Source organism: Phyllostomus discolor, chromosome 6 (assembly GCF_004126475.2).
Source record: "Phyllostomus discolor isolate MPI-MPIP mPhyDis1 chromosome 6, mPhyDis1.pri.v3, whole genome shotgun sequence".
Taxonomy (NCBI): Eukaryota; Metazoa; Chordata; class Mammalia; order Chiroptera; family Phyllostomidae; genus Phyllostomus; species Phyllostomus discolor.
In genome coordinates this window covers 118,986,840-119,009,486 of record NC_040908.2, presented here as the reverse complement: position 1 = coordinate 119,009,486, position 22,647 = coordinate 118,986,840, and the positions used below count along the sequence as shown (strand labels likewise).

General features: G+C 37.1%; 1 protein-coding gene across 2 annotated transcripts in view; it reads left to right on the top strand.

Moving 5' to 3' along the window:
* Window positions 1-22,647, top strand: part of UVRAG (UV radiation resistance associated) — a 297,199-nt gene that overhangs the window by 143,639 nt on the left and 130,913 nt on the right. For both annotated transcript variants that reach the window (XM_028515809.2, XM_028515810.2), the window contains 4 exons: window positions 967-1,093; window positions 16,344-16,428; window positions 18,052-18,139; window positions 19,080-19,140. In XM_028515809.2, coding sequence (XP_028371610.1) covers window positions 967-1,093; window positions 16,344-16,428; window positions 18,052-18,139; window positions 19,080-19,140 — 361 coding nt within the window. The remainder of the gene's footprint in view (window positions 1-966; window positions 1,094-16,343; window positions 16,429-18,051; window positions 18,140-19,079; window positions 19,141-22,647) is intronic.

Sequence of the window (22,647 nt, the reverse complement as noted above, 5' to 3'; positions counted from 1 at the left end):
CAAGATACTAGAGCATCTTGGTTCAATAATTTGACAAGGATGGAAAGGAAGTCTACCCTTTGTTACTGTGGATTTGCCTATTCTAGACATTATTTCATATAAATGGAATCTGTGACCTTCTTAAACTGGCTTTATTCAGTTAGCATAATGTTTTCAATGTTGTGGCATATGTCAATACTTCATTTCTTTTTATTGCCAAATAATATTCCATTGCATAGATATGGCACATTTTATTTCTCTGTCAGATGATGGACATCTGGATTGATTCCACTGTTTGGCTGTTATGAGTAATGCTGCTGTGAATATTAACATTCAGGTTTTTGTGTAGACATGTTTCTGATTTTCTTTCTTTTTTTTTAAGATTTTTAAATTTATTTATTTTTAGAGAGGGGAAGGGAGGGGGAGAGAGAGAGAGAAACATCAGTGTGTGGTTGCCTCTCACATGGCTCCCATTAGGGACGTGGCCTGCAACCCAGGCATGTGCCTTGACTGGGAATTGAACCTGCGATGCTTTGGTTTGCAGCCCGCGCTCAATCCACTGAGCTACTCCAGCCAGGGCGTTTCTGATTTTCTTGGGTATACACACCTAGAAGTGGGATTGTTGGCTTCTATGGTAAACTCTTTTCTTAACATTTGAGAACTCCATTTTTTTTCTGTTATTTTTTTTTATCTTATTGTATTGTGAAGTTAGGAAAGAGGCCTAAGATACCATGTGGTCTCTTTTGGGTTCTTAGAAAGAACTGTCCCCAGGCTTTAGATTTATTTTTTCTCTTATTCTTTGCTTACATCTGTACTCTTACCACTGAAATTATAGGTACTGATAGTTAAGTTACTCAATAGATGTTTAAGTTAGATGAGTATCAAAGTGCTTTAAACCATTGTTTATTACGAAACATTATGCATGCATAATTATTCATAGTCACGATGTTTATATTCATAAACTTACCTGTGCCTTTAATTACTTAGAAAAAAGAAAGTGAATGCCTGCAATTAAAAATTTTGGTGCTTCGGAATGAACTGGAAAGACAAAAGAAAGCTTTGGGACGGGAGGTGGCGTTACTGCATAAGCAGCAAATTGCACTGCAGGACAAAGGTAAGAACACATTACAAATAGTCTAGCCTCCACGTTTACATTTTCCTTCCTTCTTTCTTTCTAGGCTCAAATAGTCATCTTGTATAAATGTGCTGGTGTAACTTAAAAACTTTTGAGGTATTTTTAAGTTGATTCACCCAGAAAAATGTACAAATATATGCACACACATTATATTTCAGAATCTTGATCAAGAAACAGAGCATTACAAGGACCCCGGAATCTCAAAAACTTCCTCATAATCCCGTCCATTCTGTACATCTCCAGATGGACTAACTGCTGCCTTACCATACCAAAGATTGTTGGGTTGTTGTCTTTTTTAAAAGATTTTATTTATTTATTTTTAGAGGGGGGGGAGGGAAGGAAGAAACATTGATGCACTAGAGAAACATTGATCAGCTGTCTCTTGCAAGCCACCAACTGGGGGCCTGACCTGAAACCCAGGCATGTGCCTTGACCAGAATTGAACCAGCAACTCCCCGCTTTTCAGGAAAATGTCCAGTCCCCTGAGCCACACCAGTCAGGGCCAAAGATTGGTTTTGCCTAATTCTGAGCTTTGTACAAATAGAATCCTATAGTATAGACATTTTATGTGCTGGTTTTAGTTTAACATTTGTTTGTAAAATTCATCCCTACCTGCATGTAATATAGTTTTAGTTTATTCTTACTGCCAATAGTATTCCATTGTATGAATATGAATTTATTCTTGCTTTTGGCATTTCAGTAATTTCTAGTTTAGGACTAGTACAGATATTACTTCATAAATGTTATAGTACATGTTTATTAATAAAGATGTTTTTCTTGTTTTTACTTTCTTTTGCATTTCTGTTGGTTATAAATCTAGGAGCAGAATTACACAGTCATGGCACATGCATATCTTTAGTTTTCGCAAGTTGTGTCCAAAGCTTTCTAAAGTGGTTTTGCCAGTTTACCTCCTTTCCATCCAGCAGTGCGTCGGGTCTTTTGTCTTCCTTGTCAGTGTTTGGTACTTCCTGACTTTTGTGTTTTAGCCTTTCTGTTACGTATGTTGTAGTATCACCTTGCAGTTTTAATTTTGATTTCCCTGAAGACTAATGAAGTTGAACACTATTTCATATGTTTCTTGCTGATTGGGATCTACTCCTCTGTGAAGTACCTACTGAAGTCTTTTCCCCATATTTTTATTGGCTTGACAGTTTTTTTAATAGGAGTTCTTCGTATATAATGGATATGTGTTCTTTGTTTGAATATGCATTAAACATATATTCTCCCATTCTGTTGCTTGCTAGTTTATTCTTTTTTTTTTAAGATTTTTTATTTATTTATTTTTAGAGAGGGAAGGGAGTGAGATAGAGATAGAGATAGAAGAGAGAGAGAGAGAGAGAGAGACATCAATGTGCGGTTGCTGGGGGTTCTGGCCTACAACCCAGGAATGTACCCTAGCTGGGAATCGAACCTGGGACACTTTGGTTCCCAGCCCGCGCTCAATCCACTGAGCTACGCCAGCTAGAGCAGTTTATTCTTTAGTGATACCTTTACATGAGCTGAAGTTCCATTATATCAGGTTTTAAAAAAAATATTTAAGGCTTTTTGTGACCATTTTAGGAAAGCGTTGCCTATTTTAATGTCATGAAGATGTTCCTCTGTGGTTTCTCTTAAGTGCTTTACTATTGTACTTCTTACATTTATGTTTATAATTTATCAGGGATTGATTTTGTGTGTGTGATGTAAAGTTAGAGTCAAGATTCATTTTTTTTCATATGGACAGGCAGTTGACCCAGCACTGTTTATTAAAGACTTCCTTTCTCCACAGCACTGCAGGTTCACTTTTGTCGTTAAGTCAGGTGACCGTATACTTGCATGTCTGTTACAGGACCCTCTCTTCTGGTCCATCGACCTCTTTTTCTATTCTTTTGCCATTATCTCAGTGTTTTAATTTTTCTCATGTTATAATTGGCCTTGCTGTCAAAGTTCTGCTTAGTTTTTCTTCAAGATCACCTTCATTATTTTTGTGCTGTTGCATTTCCATATGAATTCTCTTGCCGAAAGGAAATCTTGCTAGGATTTTCAGTGGGACTACATTTAATATATTTATCAATACAGATGGGGAAAAATAGATGTCTGCAATGTGTCTTCTAAAACCAGGGAATGGTATATGCCTTTATTAGATCTTTGTAAAACACTATTGAAATTAACTAGTATATGGATGTTTCTCATGATTTATTGAATTTCTTTCTTTTGATGTTTTATGATACTATGGTAAACATCTTTAGATTTTATTTTCTACTTATTTATATTTAGAAATACAATTGTTTTTTTTTTTCAGTAGTATTGATTTTCATTATATGTGCAAAGACAAATTAGCAGTTGCTAATATTAGGGTCAAATTAGCAGTTGCTAATATTAGGGTTATGGCCCTGTAGCTTCAGCTCTAGCTCTAACCAGAGCTAAGTTTATTTACTTACAGTGTAAGTCAATTATATTTATAAATACATCTAATATTTAATGAATCTTGAGCCAAGTTAAAGTATTTTAAAAGCACGTGTGTCCCTGGTATTGGTACATTGAAGGAGAAAAGTGCATTTTTCACTTTGCAGCTTTGATGTAGTGTGTATGCTAGCCCATGGTGAAATGATTTGCTAATGTGAATATTGCTAGTGACTTCTTACATATTAAGACTTTTCTTTGGCACTTGGTGCTCATCTAGGCACTTGGTTCTTAGCCCAAGAGTTCAGTTAAGATACAAAGTCAGTAATATGTGATATTTAATCTTTGCTACTGATTTTTCTGAATGACCATAAAGGAACTACTTAGCTTCTGCATCTTTTTTACACATCTGTGCAGTAAGGATAGCTAGCAGCTCATAATATTGCCATAGGGATTAATTTGTGTAAACATTTGGGAAGAAACCAGGTGCCTGTTATATATTTTATATTTTTGTTTATAAAAATTATTGCAGTGGGATGATTTATTGGAAAAAGCAAAAAAGATAATTTTTATCCATGCTGCTGAGTGACCACATAACTCTGAGGGCCTCATTAGTCCATAACCATTAAGTTTCCCATTCCCATCCCCCAAAGGCACTGGTTCTCAGCTTGTGGTCTGCAGCAACTTCCAGCTGGGTCGTGAGCTGATCTTTTCAGTATTAATGTTTATTAATGTATATATTTTCATTTCTGGTGGATATTAGTAGTTTAACTTATGATATTTAATAAAAAACAGATTTCCCCTCATTAGTGTCTTAAGCTGGATAACCTTTCTGTTGAATAATTGTATGTTGGTTTACAGGATCTTGTGCCCTAACTTCACCCCACAATCTTTGAGAAGCAGCAACACTCTATCTAAATTAGTTTGCTTGAAATTTGGTTTAGAAAATGGTATGAAACATTGATCCTGAGAAAATATGTTTAGTAGAACCTAAATAAATTTTATAAATGTTGATAAAACTTAAGAACAACTCAGTGGTGCCTGCAGAGTGATACTAACTTTATAAAAACAGAATTCCTGAACCTTTGTAGGAAGAAGCTGCTTTTTAATGCAGTTAGTGTCTTCATAGTGACAATAACATATGTAGTCCTTTATAGTTAGAAAGTGCTTATACACAAATTATCGTAGTTGATCATTAAAGCTTTCCTGAAAGCTAAGTATGGCAAATATGTTACCTTCATTTCACATACGAGATGCTGAGGAGGTAAGTGGCCAGCCTCGGACAGACAGAGACACAGTTGTGGTACAAACCCAGACTTTTTGTCTCCAAGTTCTGTGCTTTTGTCACTGTTCCATACTATTAAAAACTTTGCAAAATACATTTATTTGGATCTTGCATAAATCCTGTGAAGCAGATAACTTATCGAGATCCTGTCATATGCCAGATATTTCACTTAAGGTATATTATTTAATTCTTAAGACAGTCCTTGAGATAATAACTTTTACCTCCTTTTTCTTGGAGTAAAAGAACTGAGACTCAGACACTTCTCAGTGTCGCACGAATAAGTAACAGATCCAAATTCAGGTTCAGGTTTCTTTGATTCCAAAGCCTGTCTTGTTTCTACTAAATAAAATGTCACTATTCCTTTCTCAAGTATGTGTCCAACACATAAACTGATGGCTCGTGAGTTTTCCATGTGGTCTGCGGGCTTACAGATGGAGGACTGTGTTCTGTTCTGTTTTTATTAACAGGAGGGGTGAAATGGTTTTGCTTCAGTCATTTCTTTGAGTAGGTTTCATCTTAGTTAAGAAATTAGAATTGAAGACATGCCATCCCCTCAGTCTGCCCTTAAACAAGCTTTTTTGGACATAGTTCCTCTTCACAAGCCAAACCAAAGTTTGAGTTTTATAGTCAAGATTTCCTACAGCTCTTTCGGTTTTAGTTGTCTCAGGAGGATATGGGCAGAAAGATGGGGATCAGTTCACCTTTTTTACGAATCTCTTTATTTCTCAAAGTTTCATAACAATGATCTACTTCCCATCAATGAAAGAAAATTCTCTGACCCAAGTGTGTCTATAAATGCCATTTGTTAACTGAAGACTCATTTAATGGGATCCACCTCTTGGGATTCTATAACTAGTTTTATTCAGTTCCTGTTTTACAAATTTTTTAATTTGTTTTAGTAAACAAGTGCAAGAACAAGTACATTGGTTTAGTGACATTGTGTGTAAAAGATGTAAGCTTTCATCGCTCAGATTTGGAGAAAGAAATTCCTCTTGGTAATTCCAGTGAATGAAAGTTTTGATTTTTTTATTGCCAAAATAACAAATGTTTTATAAGATGTTCCCAACAGTTATGATTTCTTTTTGTCATTTTATAATAAAGCTTAGTAATCAAGGTCAACTATGTATCTAGTTTGTTCTATTTGATTAGCTTCCATCTTGGTCAATCAATTACTGTGTTCTTTAAGCCTGCATCTCAAATAAAAGATGAATCACATAGTACATTTACATTGGTACTTAAAGTTCCTGTCAAAAGTTCCAGATTTTTATTTGAAGTTATAAAGATATTTTATTTACTATTATGTAATAACTTTCTCCTTTTAGGTCCTAAGGTCACAAATTGAAAAAATTACATCTCACAGATTTTATACTTCAAGATATACTTACTTGAAATGATGGTAAAATTTAAATTTTATTAGTCTGTGTGTGTGTTCTGCTTTTTTATAGCCATCTGACAGCAGTTCCTAAACAGACTTCCTTCAAAATTGTTACTATTTGCCTTTCAAATGTTTTTTGTGCCTGAGGACAATTTTCCCCTGGAATTCACGCTGTTAAAGTCTCCTTACTTTCAGCTGTTGGCATTGTGTGCAGCTTGTGACAGGCAGTGCAAGCCAGACAACTCGGTGGTTGTGAGAGTAAATGTGGGTCCTAAGTAAGCTTCAGGTTTTCTTCTCAGAATGATTCATCTTTTATATATTTGTAATGATTTATTCCAGTAGAATCTCAATTGGATTGTAGGAAAGTCAAACTATCATATTTTAATCTCCCTCTTTTGCAATGGAAGATATAAATAAGACACTTAACAGAATTTTACTTCAGTTTGGTAGCATTTTTTTCTCTTCTTACTCCCCCAAAATATTTTAAGTGACATTTGCAAAAAATGCGTTTATAATCAGATGGTTCAACATAGGAGTAAAAAGAGATCATTGGGCATGTAAAGGAAGTGAGAAGAGCGTCTCGTGTGTGTGTGTGTGTGTGTGCATGCGTGTGCGCAAGTGTGTGCATGCCTTCATCAGCTCTTTCATTCATCATTTATGGAACACCTACAAACAACTGGGCACTGTGTAAGCAGTTAGAAACAGAATGACAGGTGTGATAACTGTAAGACAAAGACATGTAGAGGGTGCTGTGGGAACACAGGAGATGAGCATCTGAAAATCAGAATACCCAAAGGAGGTGACAGGCTGAGTCTAGAAGAATATGTAGTAGATGGCTAGGTGGGAGGTAGGACTTTCCAGGTAAAGGGAACACTTTATTAGGAAACATGGAAGTAAATTACAGAATTGCAGGTAATTTCAGTAAAAGTTCAACTAAGAAGACATTTGAGTCAAGGCCATTGGAATCTAGAGAGCTAAAGAATTACCTAATTATAAAGGAAGTTTATGTTGAAGTATTTGAATATCTGTTTAAATAAGCAAGTTTTTCAAAGACAAAAAACTAGTTAGGACTGTTTTCATGACTACAGTATAAAATGGAGATCAGCCCTGGCTGGGTAGCTCAGTTGGTTAGAGCGTTGTCCCAATACACCAAGTTTGTGGGTTTGATCCCTGGTCAGGGCACATACAAAAATCAACCAATGAATGCAAGAATAAGTGAAACAACAAATTGATGTTTCTCTTTCAAATCAATAAAGATAAAAAATAAATAACATGTACATTAGATGTACATTTTAGAAAATTCTCTTTGAAGAGTTGAAGATAGAGAATTTTCATTTAGGGAGTTATTACAGTAATCTAAAAAACACACAATTAAAATCTAAATAAAACAGGAATGTAACGAGAGGAGGGAGTGTATATGGGTACAAAAGGCATTTAGATAATAGACTGTGGGAGACCATTTTTACAGAGACTGCTCGGAAAAGGTTTGCTTGAGGAGCTCAGTCTTGTAAGATAAGAGTTTCTGGAGAAACAATAGTAAAAAGGCCTGAACACAGGAAGAACCTGGACTGTAGAATAGGAAAGAGGCCACTGTCCCTGGAACATAATTTGTTAGGAAGAAAGTATTATGAGGTGGGGTTGGGATGAGAAGGAATTCAGAATATAAATGAATATAGTTGCTTTATCCATGGGCCAGGAGGAGAAGGCTGAGAAAATGTCATAGGTACAGGTGAGTTTACATATCAGGGAGTGAGTAGAACTATGAAAAAATCCCATTGTTTCAGGGTAGTATGAACTAAGGTAATTATGTATTGGATTTAGGGGAGGTTTAAGGATTTGGGGTAATATATGGCATAGTACTCTCTAAGAGTGGGAAAACAAACTAAGGAGGAAATTGTAGAATTACTGGATAGTGTGCTTATCTGTGCTTTGTGGTTATTACTTATAAAGCAAAATCAGTCATGTCAGTTACATAATTTTCTCCACCCACTTAGAGCTTCATGGGGGGTAGGGTGAGAGGCAAACATTGAATAACAGTGAAATTATCCCTGTTTTACAGATGAGGAAAATGAAGTTGAGAGAAGTTGAGACTGGTCTAGAGCCCTGATAGTAGCATAGGTAGAATTTTAACCCAAATCTTTCTGATTTCCTAAGTTGATGGGCTTTTCAATACAGTGCACTGCATCCCATAGGCTCTGCCTGCTATATGTAAGCACTGAAATTGGATCTGACCTTTATAGCTGTCAGGCCAGTTGTGCAGAGTTATGCTAAGTATCATTTGCTTCTCATTCCTGTTATAAGGAAGTGCATATATCAGTTCTTTAGGGGGAAAAAAATCTCTTGACACTAAATTCTGAGAGGAATTTAGCATGCAGTTTCTTATGTGCTAGATATTAAATATCATTGTGAAGTAGAGTCAATTGCAATTTTGCAAAAGTTACAACAAGAAATATCTATTAACCCTTGAGAAAGGTGAATTCATAAATCATAGAACAGAAAAGACTTTTCTGCAGGGAGGAAAACTAAAGTAGTCAAAGTATATTGCTTTTTGGTCATCTGACTTGATGTAGAAAATGCAGAAGGACAGTTTACTGCTTTTAACTGTAATTTTTGACTGGGACTGGCCACTGGCCAGTCTGAGACCAAACTCTCTGGTGAGAGAGAGGCTATAGAAACTGTATTTTGTTTTGTTGATGGAAGCAAAATTCATATTTCCTAGCTTTAGATGTACAGAAGACAGCACTGATGTTGGTTATTAATATTAAAGTGCCTGACTTCAGTTCTTGCTGAACAAAGAAGCCATCTTAACAGAGTGGAGCGTTGGTGTGTGCAGGGCCAGGCATTTCAGAGAGCAGTTTTGGAATATTGTAAAAGAAGACATGCATTTTCTTTCCCTCTCCCAACAACCCATTGACGTGATAGTAAAGAAACATGCATAAAGAATAAATCTATGGGGATAGTGAGAATAAAAGAAGTTGTCATCAGGATAGCAAAGATTTTTGACTCCGGCTTCGATGACCCAGAGTAGACAGGGTTGTGCTGATGAACAAGCTGGAGCAGAGCAAAGCCGCGCCTGGAACACGCAAGGGGAAGGCCGCAGCGGGGCTTCCCGGTAGGGCTCTCAGGGGCCTCAGCTGGAAATTGAGGAGGAATGGTGGAGCAATAACTAGAGAAGCGGGACTTACTGCCTCATTCTCTTTCCTCTAGGAATTTAGAGTAACTTCCTATAACATCTGCTCCTATTGCTTTCTAAACCTGATGGATTCTTGACCTGGCGTGGTCCTGTGGTGTGAGCGTTTGGCGTGGAAAGGTGGAGCAGAGCCTGACTGTAGACGTTTATAGCCCACCCAGAGGGAAAGCATGAAAGGCAGCTCTACTTCAGAGCAAACTAACCTAAATTTATACAATCCCAAAGTAAAGTTCTCTTATTTGACAGTCGTGATGATTTAAAGTAAAGGTACTACATTCTCTCAACATACATACTCTGAAGGAAAGCCTAATTGTTAGCAGGATCTGCCCACTTACACTGAGCTGGCACTTAGCAGTGAAGCCTTCTACATAAATCTTCATAGTGACAAAGGAAAGCTGCATTACCTATGCTGTTCAATCTAATAATGTGTTAATGGGTTTGAAGAGAAAAACAAGGGTTATCATATGTTTGACGGAAACAGTATGAATGAGAACAAACTGAACAAACAAAAACACTGACCCAAAACAAAATACAGAGATCAGAGAACAGTTTTAAAACCCTCAAATTAATATCCTTAGATTTGATTTCCAGCCTCTGCCTAGGATGTAGAAAGGTATAAGGAGCTTCACTTCCACCCTAATAACAGGAGAAGGCTGAATGATGTACAAAATCCTAACTCTTCTTGAATCTGTCAGAGAAGTAAGATTGCTGGGCAACCAAGTTACGGTACCTGATAGGTAAGGGAAGATGGGCATCTCCAAGTAGAGGCAGGATATGAGGACTGATTCACCAGTGGTAGAGCATGGGGAGAAATTGGAGACACTGTGTAAAAGGTAGAATGATTCAGCTATAGTTTTTAACAAATTGCTGGTCACTATTGTGGGCTGCTCTGAGATCGTAGCAGGTAAAAGGCAGTTCACACCTGCTCTCAGTTTATTCTGCATGGACCTAAGTCACATGTTCACAACAAAAACTGGAGGCAGGGCAGAAAATTGTGTATAGTTACCCTTGGTGGTGTAGGTCCAGAGGAGAGAAGCTGATGCTGTTGCAAGAAAGTCATACCCTTCTTCCCTAAGAACAAAAGCACTAAGCCTCTGGGGAAGAGCCTGCAAACCCTGCAGTCCCCAGGGCATAGGTGAAAACTTCTTGTGACTACCAGAAGAAAAAGTAAAAAAACCACTGAACTTGGGGATGGGACAGAAAGTGTGTTGGACCTAGACTATTAGAAATCTTCTATCCTTAGGGGAAGAAGAATATTACTGAGAAAGTGTTACCTTGATAAACAGGGACACAGGGTAAGCCTGGCTCAACTGGGACAGCAGATACACTCCCCAACCAGGGTAGAAAGCACAAAATAACAAGCCACAGTAGTTAACCACTAGAGGAGAGGCAAGAGCATGGTGAGACAGCCTTACTTAGGTACAGGTTCACAGGGAGTACCTAAACTGGAGCATAGGACAGCATCATTGAAAAAAAAAAAAGAAAGCCTCCAGCAAACCATTTCTACCACCACCACTGCGACAAAAAAGAAAAGTCAGAGGAAACTCAAAGGTTGTGGTACACTCAAGGTAACCATGGCAGCAGCAAAACCCAAATACAGCTCAGTTCCTGACTTTATGGACTCAACCCCTAAATTAAAAGTAGAAGAAAAAGTGAACCCTTTTCTTTGTTGCCCTGAGAATGCTGTTCAGGATTCAATCAAAAGTTTTGAGACAAAATAAGCAAAACAAATAACTATCACTACCACCTTTACCTTTTCCACCACCAACCAACAACAAAATGTTGTCAAGAGAAGAAGTTAACAGAAAAAGACTCAGAAATGACTCAGATATTGGGACTATCAGAGAGGGAATTTAAAATAACTATGATTAATGTGCTTCAGGTATTTGTGGAAATGTGGGTAGGTTACACAAACATATGGTCAGTTTCAGCTGAGAGATGAAAACTATAAGAAACAGTCTATTGGACATACTATAAATAATAAACCACCATACCAGGGATAAAGAATACTTTTGACAGATTCATCAGTAGATTTGACACAACTGTGGAAAGAATCATTGAACTTGAAGATGGGTCACAGAAATTACCTGAACTGAAGCTCAAAGTGACTCTTTCAGATAAAACTAAGATAAATTCATTGTCAACACTCCTGCAGCTCAAGAAATGTGAAAGGAAACTCTCCAGCAGAAGGAATGTGATACCAGACAGAAACATGGCTCCACACACACAAAAGGAGATTCCTGGAAGTGGTTGAAATAAAGGTGTTATAAAGCCATTTTTCCTTATTTTTGCTCTTCTAAAAGACAATTGGCTTTTTAATATACAAATAGCAATGTTTTGGGGCTAATAGCATGCAAAAAGTAATATATGTGAAGAATTTTAAGAGTGGAGAAAGGAAGAATTGTGGCACTATTTTCATGTTTTTACACACTCTACATGAATTGTATATTATTTGAAGGTAGACTTTATTTTTTTAAAGATTTCATTTATTTATTTTAGAGAGGGGAAAGGAGGGAGAAAGCAAGGGAGAGAAACATCAGTGTGCAGTTGCCTTTCATGCACCCCTTGTTGGGGATCTGGCCCACAACCCAGGCATGTGCCCTGACTGGGAATCAAACCAGTGACCCTTTGGTTCACAGGCCGGCACTCAGTCCACTGAGCCTCACCAGCCAGGGCGAAGGTAGATTTTATTAATTAAAGTTATATACTCTAAATTCTGGGGCAACTACTGAAAATCTTAAAATGGAGTTAAGAATAAGCCAATAAGAAGGAAGAGGGAATCATAAAAAAATCCAAAACGTAAAAAGAGGGACGAAGGAACAAAGAATAGGTGGAACATGTAGACAACAGCCAGCAAAATGGCAGGCTTTAATCTAAAGCTATCGATGATTATATTAAGTGTAAATGGTTTAAATACTTCAAGTAAAAAATAGAGATTGTTCAGATTTTATATGAAAAAAGGCTTAACTAAATGCTATCAACAAGAAACCCACTTTTAATATATAAAGACTTTGGTAGATTAAAGGTAAAAGAATGGAGAAAGTACAGAGTGCCAATACTAAGCAAAAGGAGGCTGGAGCGGCTATATACAGGGAGGGGCAAATGTAGGTTTACAGTTTTGAATATGCACAACAGTTTATTCTTGTAGTATTTATTAATTATTGTATTATTTGTCATGTGAACAACTGTAAACCTACTTTTGCCCCAACCTGTAAATATCAAGCATAATAGCCTTCTGAATAGAGAGTATTACCTACAATAAAGATGGATATCACAATATCATGAAGAGATCAGTTCATGAAAAGACATAACAATTCTAAATGCATATGAATATAACAGTAGCATAGACATGTATATATATGCATATGGGCATATACTTATATATACATATATCAAACACTAATAGAACTGAAAGGAGAAATAGCCAAATCCATAAGCACAGTTGAAGCACAGCATTCATCTCAGTAATACATAGAATCAGTAAAGAGAGAATCGGTAAGGATGGAAGACCTTAACAGCACTATCAGCTAACTTGGCCTAATTGGCAGTATACCACTCCACTGAACACTAGCAGAATATACATTTTTTAAAAGGTTTTATTTATTTATTTTTAGACAGAGGGGAAGAGAAGGAGAAAGTGAGGGAGAGAAACATCTGTATGGTTGCCTTCTGTGCCTCCCCACTGGGGACCTGGCCTGCAACCCAGGCATGTGCCCTGACTGGGAATTGAACCAGAGAGTCTCTGGTTCACAGGCCCATGCTCAGTCCACTGAGCCACACCAGCCAGGGCTTAGAATATACATTTTTTTAAGTACATGGGAACATTCAGTTAGGTAATTTTTGGTATAATAAAACAAATACAGAAGAATCAGAATAATACAAAGCATGGTCCCTCACCAGAACAAAAATAGACTAGAAATCACTTCACAGAAAAATAACTGAAAAATTCCAAGTATTTGGAAATTTACAACAAACACATCTGTAGAAATCATGGGTCAAAGAAGAAATAACAAGGAAACTTGGAAAATCTTTTGAACTGAATGAAAATGAAAATATAACATCGACATTTGAAAGGATGCAAACTTAGGGAGAAGTTTATATTAGTTGATGCTTACAGTAGAAAAGAAGAAAGGTCTTCAGTCAATCATCTAACTGTGTATTTGAACGACTAGAAAAGGAGAGCAAAGTAAATCCAAATCAAACAGGAAGAAAATAATCAAGGGCAGAAATCATTGAAATCACAAACAACAAAAAAAAAGAGTAGACTATCAATGAAACCAAAAGGTGTTCATCGAAAAGATCAATAAAATTCACAAGTTCTTTAGCCAGCCTGACCAAATAAAAAGAGAAAGCACAAATTACCAATTTCAGGAGTGAGAGGAACAGCACTACAGATCCTACAGAAATTAAAATGATAAATACTGTTTTGAATAACACGTGGTAGCATGTCGGAAGGACACTGGAGCAAGGCTGGTGAGAGTTCCCCTGACCAAGTCTACGACCACCTGAGCACCAAAGTAATTCTATAAAGTAACGGATTATAAATCATTGAAAATTAAAATAGAATGTATGGTTCTGCATTGATAATAGATTGCTAATGGAGAAGGGAGGTCTCTTGCTTAGAGAAGAATGCTGAGTGGTGACTGTAAATATGGAGGGAACACTGGAGTTGGAACGTTATTACTTTGCAACCATAGTAAAGGTTGATTCAAAGAGAGGACACCAATCGATGTTAAATTTGGGTAGACATTTAGATGAAAAGCAGCACATGTACATGGTCTTCAAGATGGACATCAGTGATACGTGATGTCCTTAGAAGTACACAACACCAATCAGGGAGTATTCAGGCTGGTGATATAACCTGAACAATGTCTAAGGAGACTGAGTATACCATTGCCTCAGTGTGATGGTCATTCTCCTTATGATGTGACTTTTGGAATTTAGGTTAAGTTCTCTGAGGTATCTTCAAATACTTAGCTCTTCTCTGTCTGAGTCCAGCTAAACCAAGCTCACTCAGTTTTGTTCCAGAGCCCACCTGTAACCAATGAGGTGTATTACCTTTTGACAGAAATGAACCTCATGTGTCTTGGAGAGATGGTGCCAATGTGCACCCTAAAGCCTGTGGTAAACCATGGCCTCTCAGGTGACATTGCTTTCTGGGTTTGGATCAGCTCTTTAACTTTCTATTTAGAAGTCATCTTAGACTTAGAGAAAAGTTATAAGAATAAGAAGAATACAGTGATCACCTATGTTCTTCATCCAGATTTACCTATTGTTGACATTTTACCTTGTATGTTAGCTGGCTAATACATTTTTAAAATTAAATTTTTCTTTCTTCACTCTACAAGGGTATTCCCCCCATCCCCACCGCCACCTCTTAGTTATGTGGTACATTCTAGAGAGTCTTCAAAACTGAGGAGGGTGTATATATTTTCATTTCGAAGCCCAGATCTGTCTTGCACCCTGTGTGTGGTGTCACCAGCAGTGTTATAATCAAGGCAGCCTCTAATGTATCTGTGAATGATAATACTGAGAGTTTCTGTAGTGGTGGAAGGATTTGTGTGCATTCTGGTAAAAAGTACGTGTTATGGGGGGGGTGGAAGTTGTTGACTTAAATGTCTTCTGAATTCATTGGGGGTGAAGATTGGGGAGGAATTATATTGGGGCTAAAGAAGATAAGTGGTGTTCCTTTATTAAGTTTTATTTTAGAGACAGGGCTGTCATTTAAGTATAGTTGAGAAAAAAGAGCAGAGTGCTTAGAACTATGTTGATAAAATTACTCAAGTTGGTAAACTTAGTGCTGACACACAAACTCCTTTGGTCAATTAACCTGCTTGCTCCTCCCTGTAGGAGATGTGCAGTAGAGTTTAGGGCACCTTTTCTACTGGTCCCAGTTCATGAAACTTAACACCTTTGTAGGACCTAGAACCTGATGTATCAGGGTCCAAGACTGCTTCTCTGTGCTTCAGGGCTGCTGGATTATCAGGCCTGGAGCTTCAAGAATGTAACTCTCTCACTTTCTTAGAGTAGAAAGTTGTAAAAGGATTTTATGACCACATAAATAGAAATGGAAGTTCCAAAACTTGATATAAGTACAAAAATCAGGCCTATTAACACAAATATTAATCATTGCAGTGCTAAAGCAAACACTTAAAGGAAATTAAATGTCCCGTAATGGGATTAAGTTCTGGCGTATCAGAATGTGGAATAGTCATATAATTCACATCCATGGAGTTGAATTTTGTACAACCATTAAACATTATAACTCAGACTACCTGTCAACATGTGAAAATGCTTGTGACATAATGTGGAAAAACCAGAATATACATTTCTTGTACACTGGGATTGTAACTAAAACTACTTGTACTTATGAATAAGGTACATAAAAAACTATTTATATTTATGAACTATATTGTAGTAGTCAAATACAAGTAATTTTTCCTGCTCTGCTTTTTGTATTTTTAGTAATGTTGCACTGTAGCTTTTTTGGTTGAACAGAAATTAACCCCTTTTAAAAAAATGAACTTTACCTGTTCGAGCAGTTTTAGATTCACAGCAAAACTGGACCCAACACATGCACAGCCTCCCCAGTGTCAGCATCCCCCACCGGAGAGGTACATTTGTTATAACTGATGAGCCTTTGGTGAATCGTTATCATCATCCAGAGTCCATAGCCAGTGTTTTAAAAAATGAAGTTGTTCGAATTATGAAATCTCACCACAGTTTATTGGTCAGCAATCCAGAACTCTGTAGCCAGGGAATCTTAGACTCTTACTCTCTAACACCTGCTAGAGGCTGCACTTTTGTAAAAATTGAACCAATAGGTAAATTTATTCTAGTTAATCCCCCTGGAAGACCTCTGTACCCAAGCCCCTTTGCCTTTTAGCTCTTTATTTCCCTTTCATAGCCAGGGCCCTGGGCTGTGCCTGTTGGTGGTGATTGAGCATCTCTCTCTGAACTATTACATCAGAAATTGTCTTCTTCCATCCCTTTCTAGGAAGTACATTTTCAGCTGAGCACCTTAAGCTTCAACTCCAGAAGGAATCCTTAAATGAGTTGAGGAAGGACTGTACTGCAAAAAGGTAAATGAAACTCAGAATAATTGTTGTGAGTGTCGAGTTTACTTTGAGGATAGGGTTTGGAGAAGTAGGACTCTCTGAAAGGCGCTGTCACTAATTTATATTCCACACAGCTCAATGCCATATTCAGTTTTTCAACAAATATTTATTAAGCACTTACTATGTGTCATGCACTGTGCTAGACGTAGTTTTTAGAGCTCCTGGTATATACTCTAGTCAGAAAGGAGAACACTATTCTAGTTTCCAAGGCCAAGCACCATGACGTGATGTCTTAATTTTCTCCTCTTCTTGTCTTCCACATGTAGAGTAGTTTACCCTTTTTTCATCAGTAATTTCTTTAGATTTACTCCTCTTTAGTGTCAGCTCCTTTGAATTACTGCAACAGCTCCTAGATTATCTCTGTGACTCATTCTCTCTTTCTTTCCATTTTATCCTCCGTGTTGCTCTCAGATCTCTCCTCTTAAAACCCTATTGTTACTGTATTTTTTTTCTCTCTTAAGAGCCCATGGTGTTGTTTTGCTTAACTTTCAAAGAACCTTCAATAAACTGCCACTATACAGCTGTAGCTAATTTTAGTTACTCCACAACATTCACTTAACAAATGCTAATGGTTTTCTGCTTATTTTTTCCAGCACATGCTTAATTTCTTGCCTGCTCTGGTCTATTGCTCATCCTTACTCATTTTTTTTGTTCCAGGGAAGTCATTTCATCCTACATTTTCTTTCAAAAAAAACCTTAGCAGTTGAGGATTCAAAAACATTAGACCTTAGAAAGGACCTTGGATTTCATCTAGACCAATCCTCTCACTCTGCAGATAGGAAAGCAAGGCTTGGGAAGTCACTCTTTGTCCAGCCCGCTAGGAAAGCAGGAGTGGATCCCTGAACATCTTTGGTGCCATTTGCATTATATCACACAATTATGTTTCTGTTCCGTTTTGACCTATAGCTTCTCCTAAATTTCTTTTTTTTTTTTTCTTAAAATTGTTAACACAGTTGAGCAGATAATTTGTTCTGTAGGTATTTCATCTGTTGTTTATGTTTCTTAAGGGGTTCAAAAAGTGGTTCATCTCATGCCAAAGGTTTTTGCTTGTTTGCTCTTTTCTTTTGTTAGTTTTCTAACATGGCAGCAGGTTTTCTTGAGGTAGTTACAGCTGTAGGTGTAAGTGAAACATAAGATACTTTTTCTGAAATCAAATGGTATCAGATTAAGTGAGGCATTGGTTATCTTACTGATCTTCTTTAAATCTTGTTTTCTTGTTTGTAAAATAGATATAATAATATCAACCTAATAGTGTTGTTATAATAATTAAGCAAAGCCATTTGTAAAGTTTCCAGATACAGTACAATAGTAGGTGCTCAGTCAATGATGATTTGTACCCTTTACATCTCTTATTGTGTGTGCTGGGCCCACACACAATAGGCCTTAGCATGTATCTAGTTAGCTCCATTGATAGTATTTAGAGATAGGTCAGGACTCAGGTTAGATACTATTCTTGCCACTACTTCTAAGTTTCTGTGGCTTGCTGCAGACCATGTGATCTTTTTTCTATGTCAATTATGTGGAAATAAACATTTGAAAGTATATAAGCATATTCTTTAATAAATGAAATTTTTTTCTTCTCCTTAGAGAACTCTTTCTGAAGACTAATGCTCAGTTGACAATTCGCTGCAGGCAGTTACTGTCTGAACTTTCCTACATTTACCCCATTGATTTGGTAAGTTTCGCATTTTCTGGGGAAAAAAAGTTTTTTTTAAAAGGTGATTTTTATTTGAAATTTTGTCTCAGTGAAAAAACTCATTGCTCTAGTCTTAGTTCTATGCTCTGTCATAGTCTCATTCGGGAGCTAATACCTGCTTTAAAAGTAGATTTAGACTTAGTTGGTATTAGGTTCCACCATTTGAATTTTTATACCAATTTGGTGAGGGGATACACTCCTTTTCATCTGAAAGAATACCAAATTATTTTGGGTTTTTTTAGGATCTTTCCACTCAACCACATTATCAACTACAATCATTTCTGATGCATAAATGCTGATACATGTGCTCTGCTTTAAAAATATAACTGCTGATTAATTTATATTTATTAGTATTACTTCAGATATTGCTGTCAGGATGTTAAGTTTTTTAATCTAGTTTCTTTGAGTAAGTGCAAAAAGTAAAACTTTAATAAAGCTGATTAGACTGTTTCTTAGAGAACCAGATCTGCTAAATTTGATGTTTTTTTTTTTTAATGAAGACACAAATTTTTAGTTTAAAAGACTAATTTTCTCACAGGAAAGTTAATAGGATTTTAGATTACTCATAGAATCTTGTTAATTCTATTTAAAATTTTTTATTTATAGGTATCAATTGGTCAAAGGATATTTTTATGATAAAAATTTTACATGGCTTGTTTAGATATGATATGTTATAGAAATTTCAAGTATAGTATAGAAAATTATAGAAAAATTCAAGAATATGTAAATGTACAGATAGTAGCATAATAAATCATCATGGACTCATCATCCAGCTTCAACAGTTATGGAAATATTTTAAGTCTAAGACAGTATTATCTTTGAGTTAACAATGACCTGCTGAATTCTTTGAGATTTGACTTAGTGTTTCTTTGCTTTACACATAAAAAGAATTAATTGCATTTTTTGGTCATCTTCACAGAATGAACATAAGGATTATTTTGTATGTGGTGTCAAGTTGCCCAATTCTGAGGACTTCCAAGGTATTTTATTTCTTTTTACTTCTGAAGATTTGGTGCCTATAGTAAGTATATGGGCATGTGGCAGGGAAAAAGAGAGATACCTTGAAATGTTGGTTGCCCAGCACTTTCCCTAGAAGGGTGTTTGGCCCCTCTGTCCCTTCACAGTTGTAAATATGTAGAATCAGTTTCCCTGATAGGAGACTTAAGGGAATATTTGGTCTAATCATGGAAGAAAATTATTGAACTTCATATTTGAAATTTAAAGGAAAATAGTTTTTAAAGGGGCTTTAAGAAAATTAGACAGGGGAGTTCTTAAGAATACTAATAACCTCCCTATCCTTTGGTTAGATTTTCATGAAAAATATGTGTGTGGTTGGAAGCAGAATAACACACACTAATCTGTTCTGTTGTTATTTAGAAAATCATATTTCCACTAATGTGAAATATATTTGAAAAATTTATTTAATTTTGTGACATTCCCACTACAACTGATTAAACTTGTTATTCTACTATTTTTGTTCTCCTTTAATTAAAAAATTATATTAAAGATATTATAGACTATGATTTTTAGTAATTGCTAAGTTTAAAACATTTTAATTTTCCTAGTCTCTTTACCAGGATGCCAAAGAAAACAATTTATTTTACTTGTCAATAAAAGTTTGTTTTTTTGGTTTTTTTACATTTTGCAAAATGAGCTTTTTCCCCCTTAGTCTAAACAAGGCTTTGAGGCCTGTTGAATAGCTATATAGATTATTTTCAAAGCTAGCATATTATCTATTTGGACAGAAGTTATTCAAGAATAGAACATTACCAATTTTCCAATTTTGATTGGGACTTTCTTCCAATTCCCTGTAAAGAAAGTGTTATTTATGGTCCTTTAACATTTAAGGCTGTTTTCATTTACTGCCTCTACAACAACCCTTACAACAAGTAGCTGGGACACACAAAAAAAAGAGTGATGAAACAAGAATGGGAAAACCCGCATTCACTCCTGGTTCACTGTCTAAAAACCATGTAATTTGGAGCAAGCCATCTAAACTTTGAGTTGTTTTGCTAATTAGTAGTATGAACATATTAATTCATGTCCTGTGCATTTTACATGACTGCTGTGAAGATTACAGCTATAAAGCATGACATTTTGTCTTGTCTTTAATCCTCACAAAAACAAACAAAGGAAACGCAGAAGGAAGGTGGTATAATCTCATTTTACAATGTGTAAATGAGCTATTTAGTGACTTGCCAGAGACCACAAAGCCAGGTAATGATCTAGCTGGGATTTGTCTGGTTTTCATTGTACAGCGTTCCTTCCCGTCTCTGTAAGTCATACAGATGTGCTTTAATGTTGACTTTAAGTAAAGTTATGGTGTCTTAAAGCCCACGACACATCTCGGTCCTCATTCATCTATTTAACAAAGCTACTGAGTACCTTGAGCCCTGCGCCAGGTTCCAGGGATACAGAACATTCATTCATTGAAAAAAATATTGAGCCAGGCACTGGCTCAAGATATGATGATGGTGATGGAAAAAACATCACCATCATAGATATGAGTTTTGAAGATATAATGATGGAAAAAACAAATATGTTCTCTCCTTTCATGGAGCATACACAGCCTGTTGAGCCAATAACGAATAAATAAGTATTTAAGAAGAAAATATGCAATCATAGACAATAGGGGAACCTACTTTAGATAAAGCAGAGAACCGTCTGTGGAGAAACATTTGACAGAAAATTTGAAGGCTGGAAGGAAATAACTATACCACAGTTGTGGGGGAGCATTACTTAGAAGAGGGAACAGCAAGTAAAAAGGTCAGGTTGGAGGAATGAGCTTGATGTATCTTTAAAAAACTCATGGTGTTGGGGCCATGGGAGGAAAGCCCTGTATTTTGGGCAGTCATGTAATCTCTCAGCTTAATTTCTTCACCTGTAAAACAAGGTAATATCTACATCTCCAACTCATTGTGATGATTGAATGAGATAACATTTGAAAATGCTTTTCATATAAAAGGCACTCATATCAATGCAAGTGAAATTAGTTGCAAGAGAGAGGAAGGGAAAGAAGGACAGAAAAGAGCAGGCCAGGCCTGTGTTTGTCCAGGGCACGGTGAGCTAGAGGAAAGGTTGCATCGAGGGGGTAGGAGAGGTCAGCCAAGGCTGTGAGGCCGCTGTCCGAGTTTACATTTTATTCTCAGTCTAGTGGGAAACTCCTGAAAGACTCTAAGACGGGGGATGATGTGAGCTGACTGATGTTTTTAAAAGTTACTCTGGCTGCTAAATACAGAAGGCTTTGAAGGGAGACCGGGAGGGAAGCAGGGATATCAGTCCCAGTGAACTGTCACCTCAGCCACTCTGGATGTTTCTTGATTCTGGTTTTGTTTTCTTTGAAGTTGTTTGTTTCCTAGTTTTTTTATAGCTTTTATCAGCTATCTGTGCTTTGTGTATACTTAGCGAGCTGAATAAAGTCTTCCTACTCTTTAAGAAGCAGGGTTTGCTTTTTAATGCAGTTGCTGAAAAGGGAAATGGAAGATGAAATGAAACAAATGTTTACTTTTACTCTAGGCCCTGTTCCCCATGACTCCTAGGAACCAGAAATTTTAAGTAGCACCTAGGGTAGCACTGGACTTGAAAATGTTACATTAGCAATCGACAAGGCCTTCCGCACACTAAGTTTGCCGAGTGTCCCGTGTGTGTCACCTCCCGTGCGGGGGGCACAGGGCCCACAAAGATGATTAGAACCCTGATCTTGCCCAGTGAGGTTTCAGTCCCCATGAGGCCGTCAGACCTGTAATGGAGCCAACACGAAATACTGATTGAATTCATACTCTGCGTCAGGCACTTAGACGTTTATACCAGGTACAGGGGGCTCAGAGAAGTGGGAGCAATCCGTTCTAGAAGGAGGGACTTGGGGAAGCCTTGCCAGCAGAGGTGATGGTTGAGGCGTCTTACAAATGAATCATTATTTCCCTGCTGAGAGAAGGGAAGGAGGACATTTTTAGATTGGGTGAGTAGAAATACGGTAACACAAAATATCATGCACGGTGCTATCTTGTTTATTAATTCTTCTGTGAGGCAAAGAATGCACTCCACTTTTTTTCTAAAGACAAGAAAATCGAGGCTCAGCGAGATCAGTTCATTTTTCCAAAGATTCATACCAACCAGTGTCCGAACTCAAGTCGTCCCTGGTCAGCCCGATGTGAAGGTCCGAGTTATTCCCATCGGTCGTGATGCAGTTTTCCCCTTGTTCTGCGTCATTGCCTCGTCTGGACTCCTGACGGCTTTTCGGCTTTTTGGTGTTCTGTAGCAGACGCACTCTTGGTGCGCCTCTAGTGAAGGAATTCCAAACCGGTTACTCTGTGGTGCTAACGAGACCATGCTGGGGTATACTTTACATCACATTGGGTAACAATACTGTTTGGGGAACTTCTCCATAGTGGCCCAAAATTTACTGCGCTCTTCTAACTGGGGGAGTTACTGTAAGAGTATGTCAGAGAGACCTGGACACAACCGGAGTAAGTTGTCTGATGAAGGGT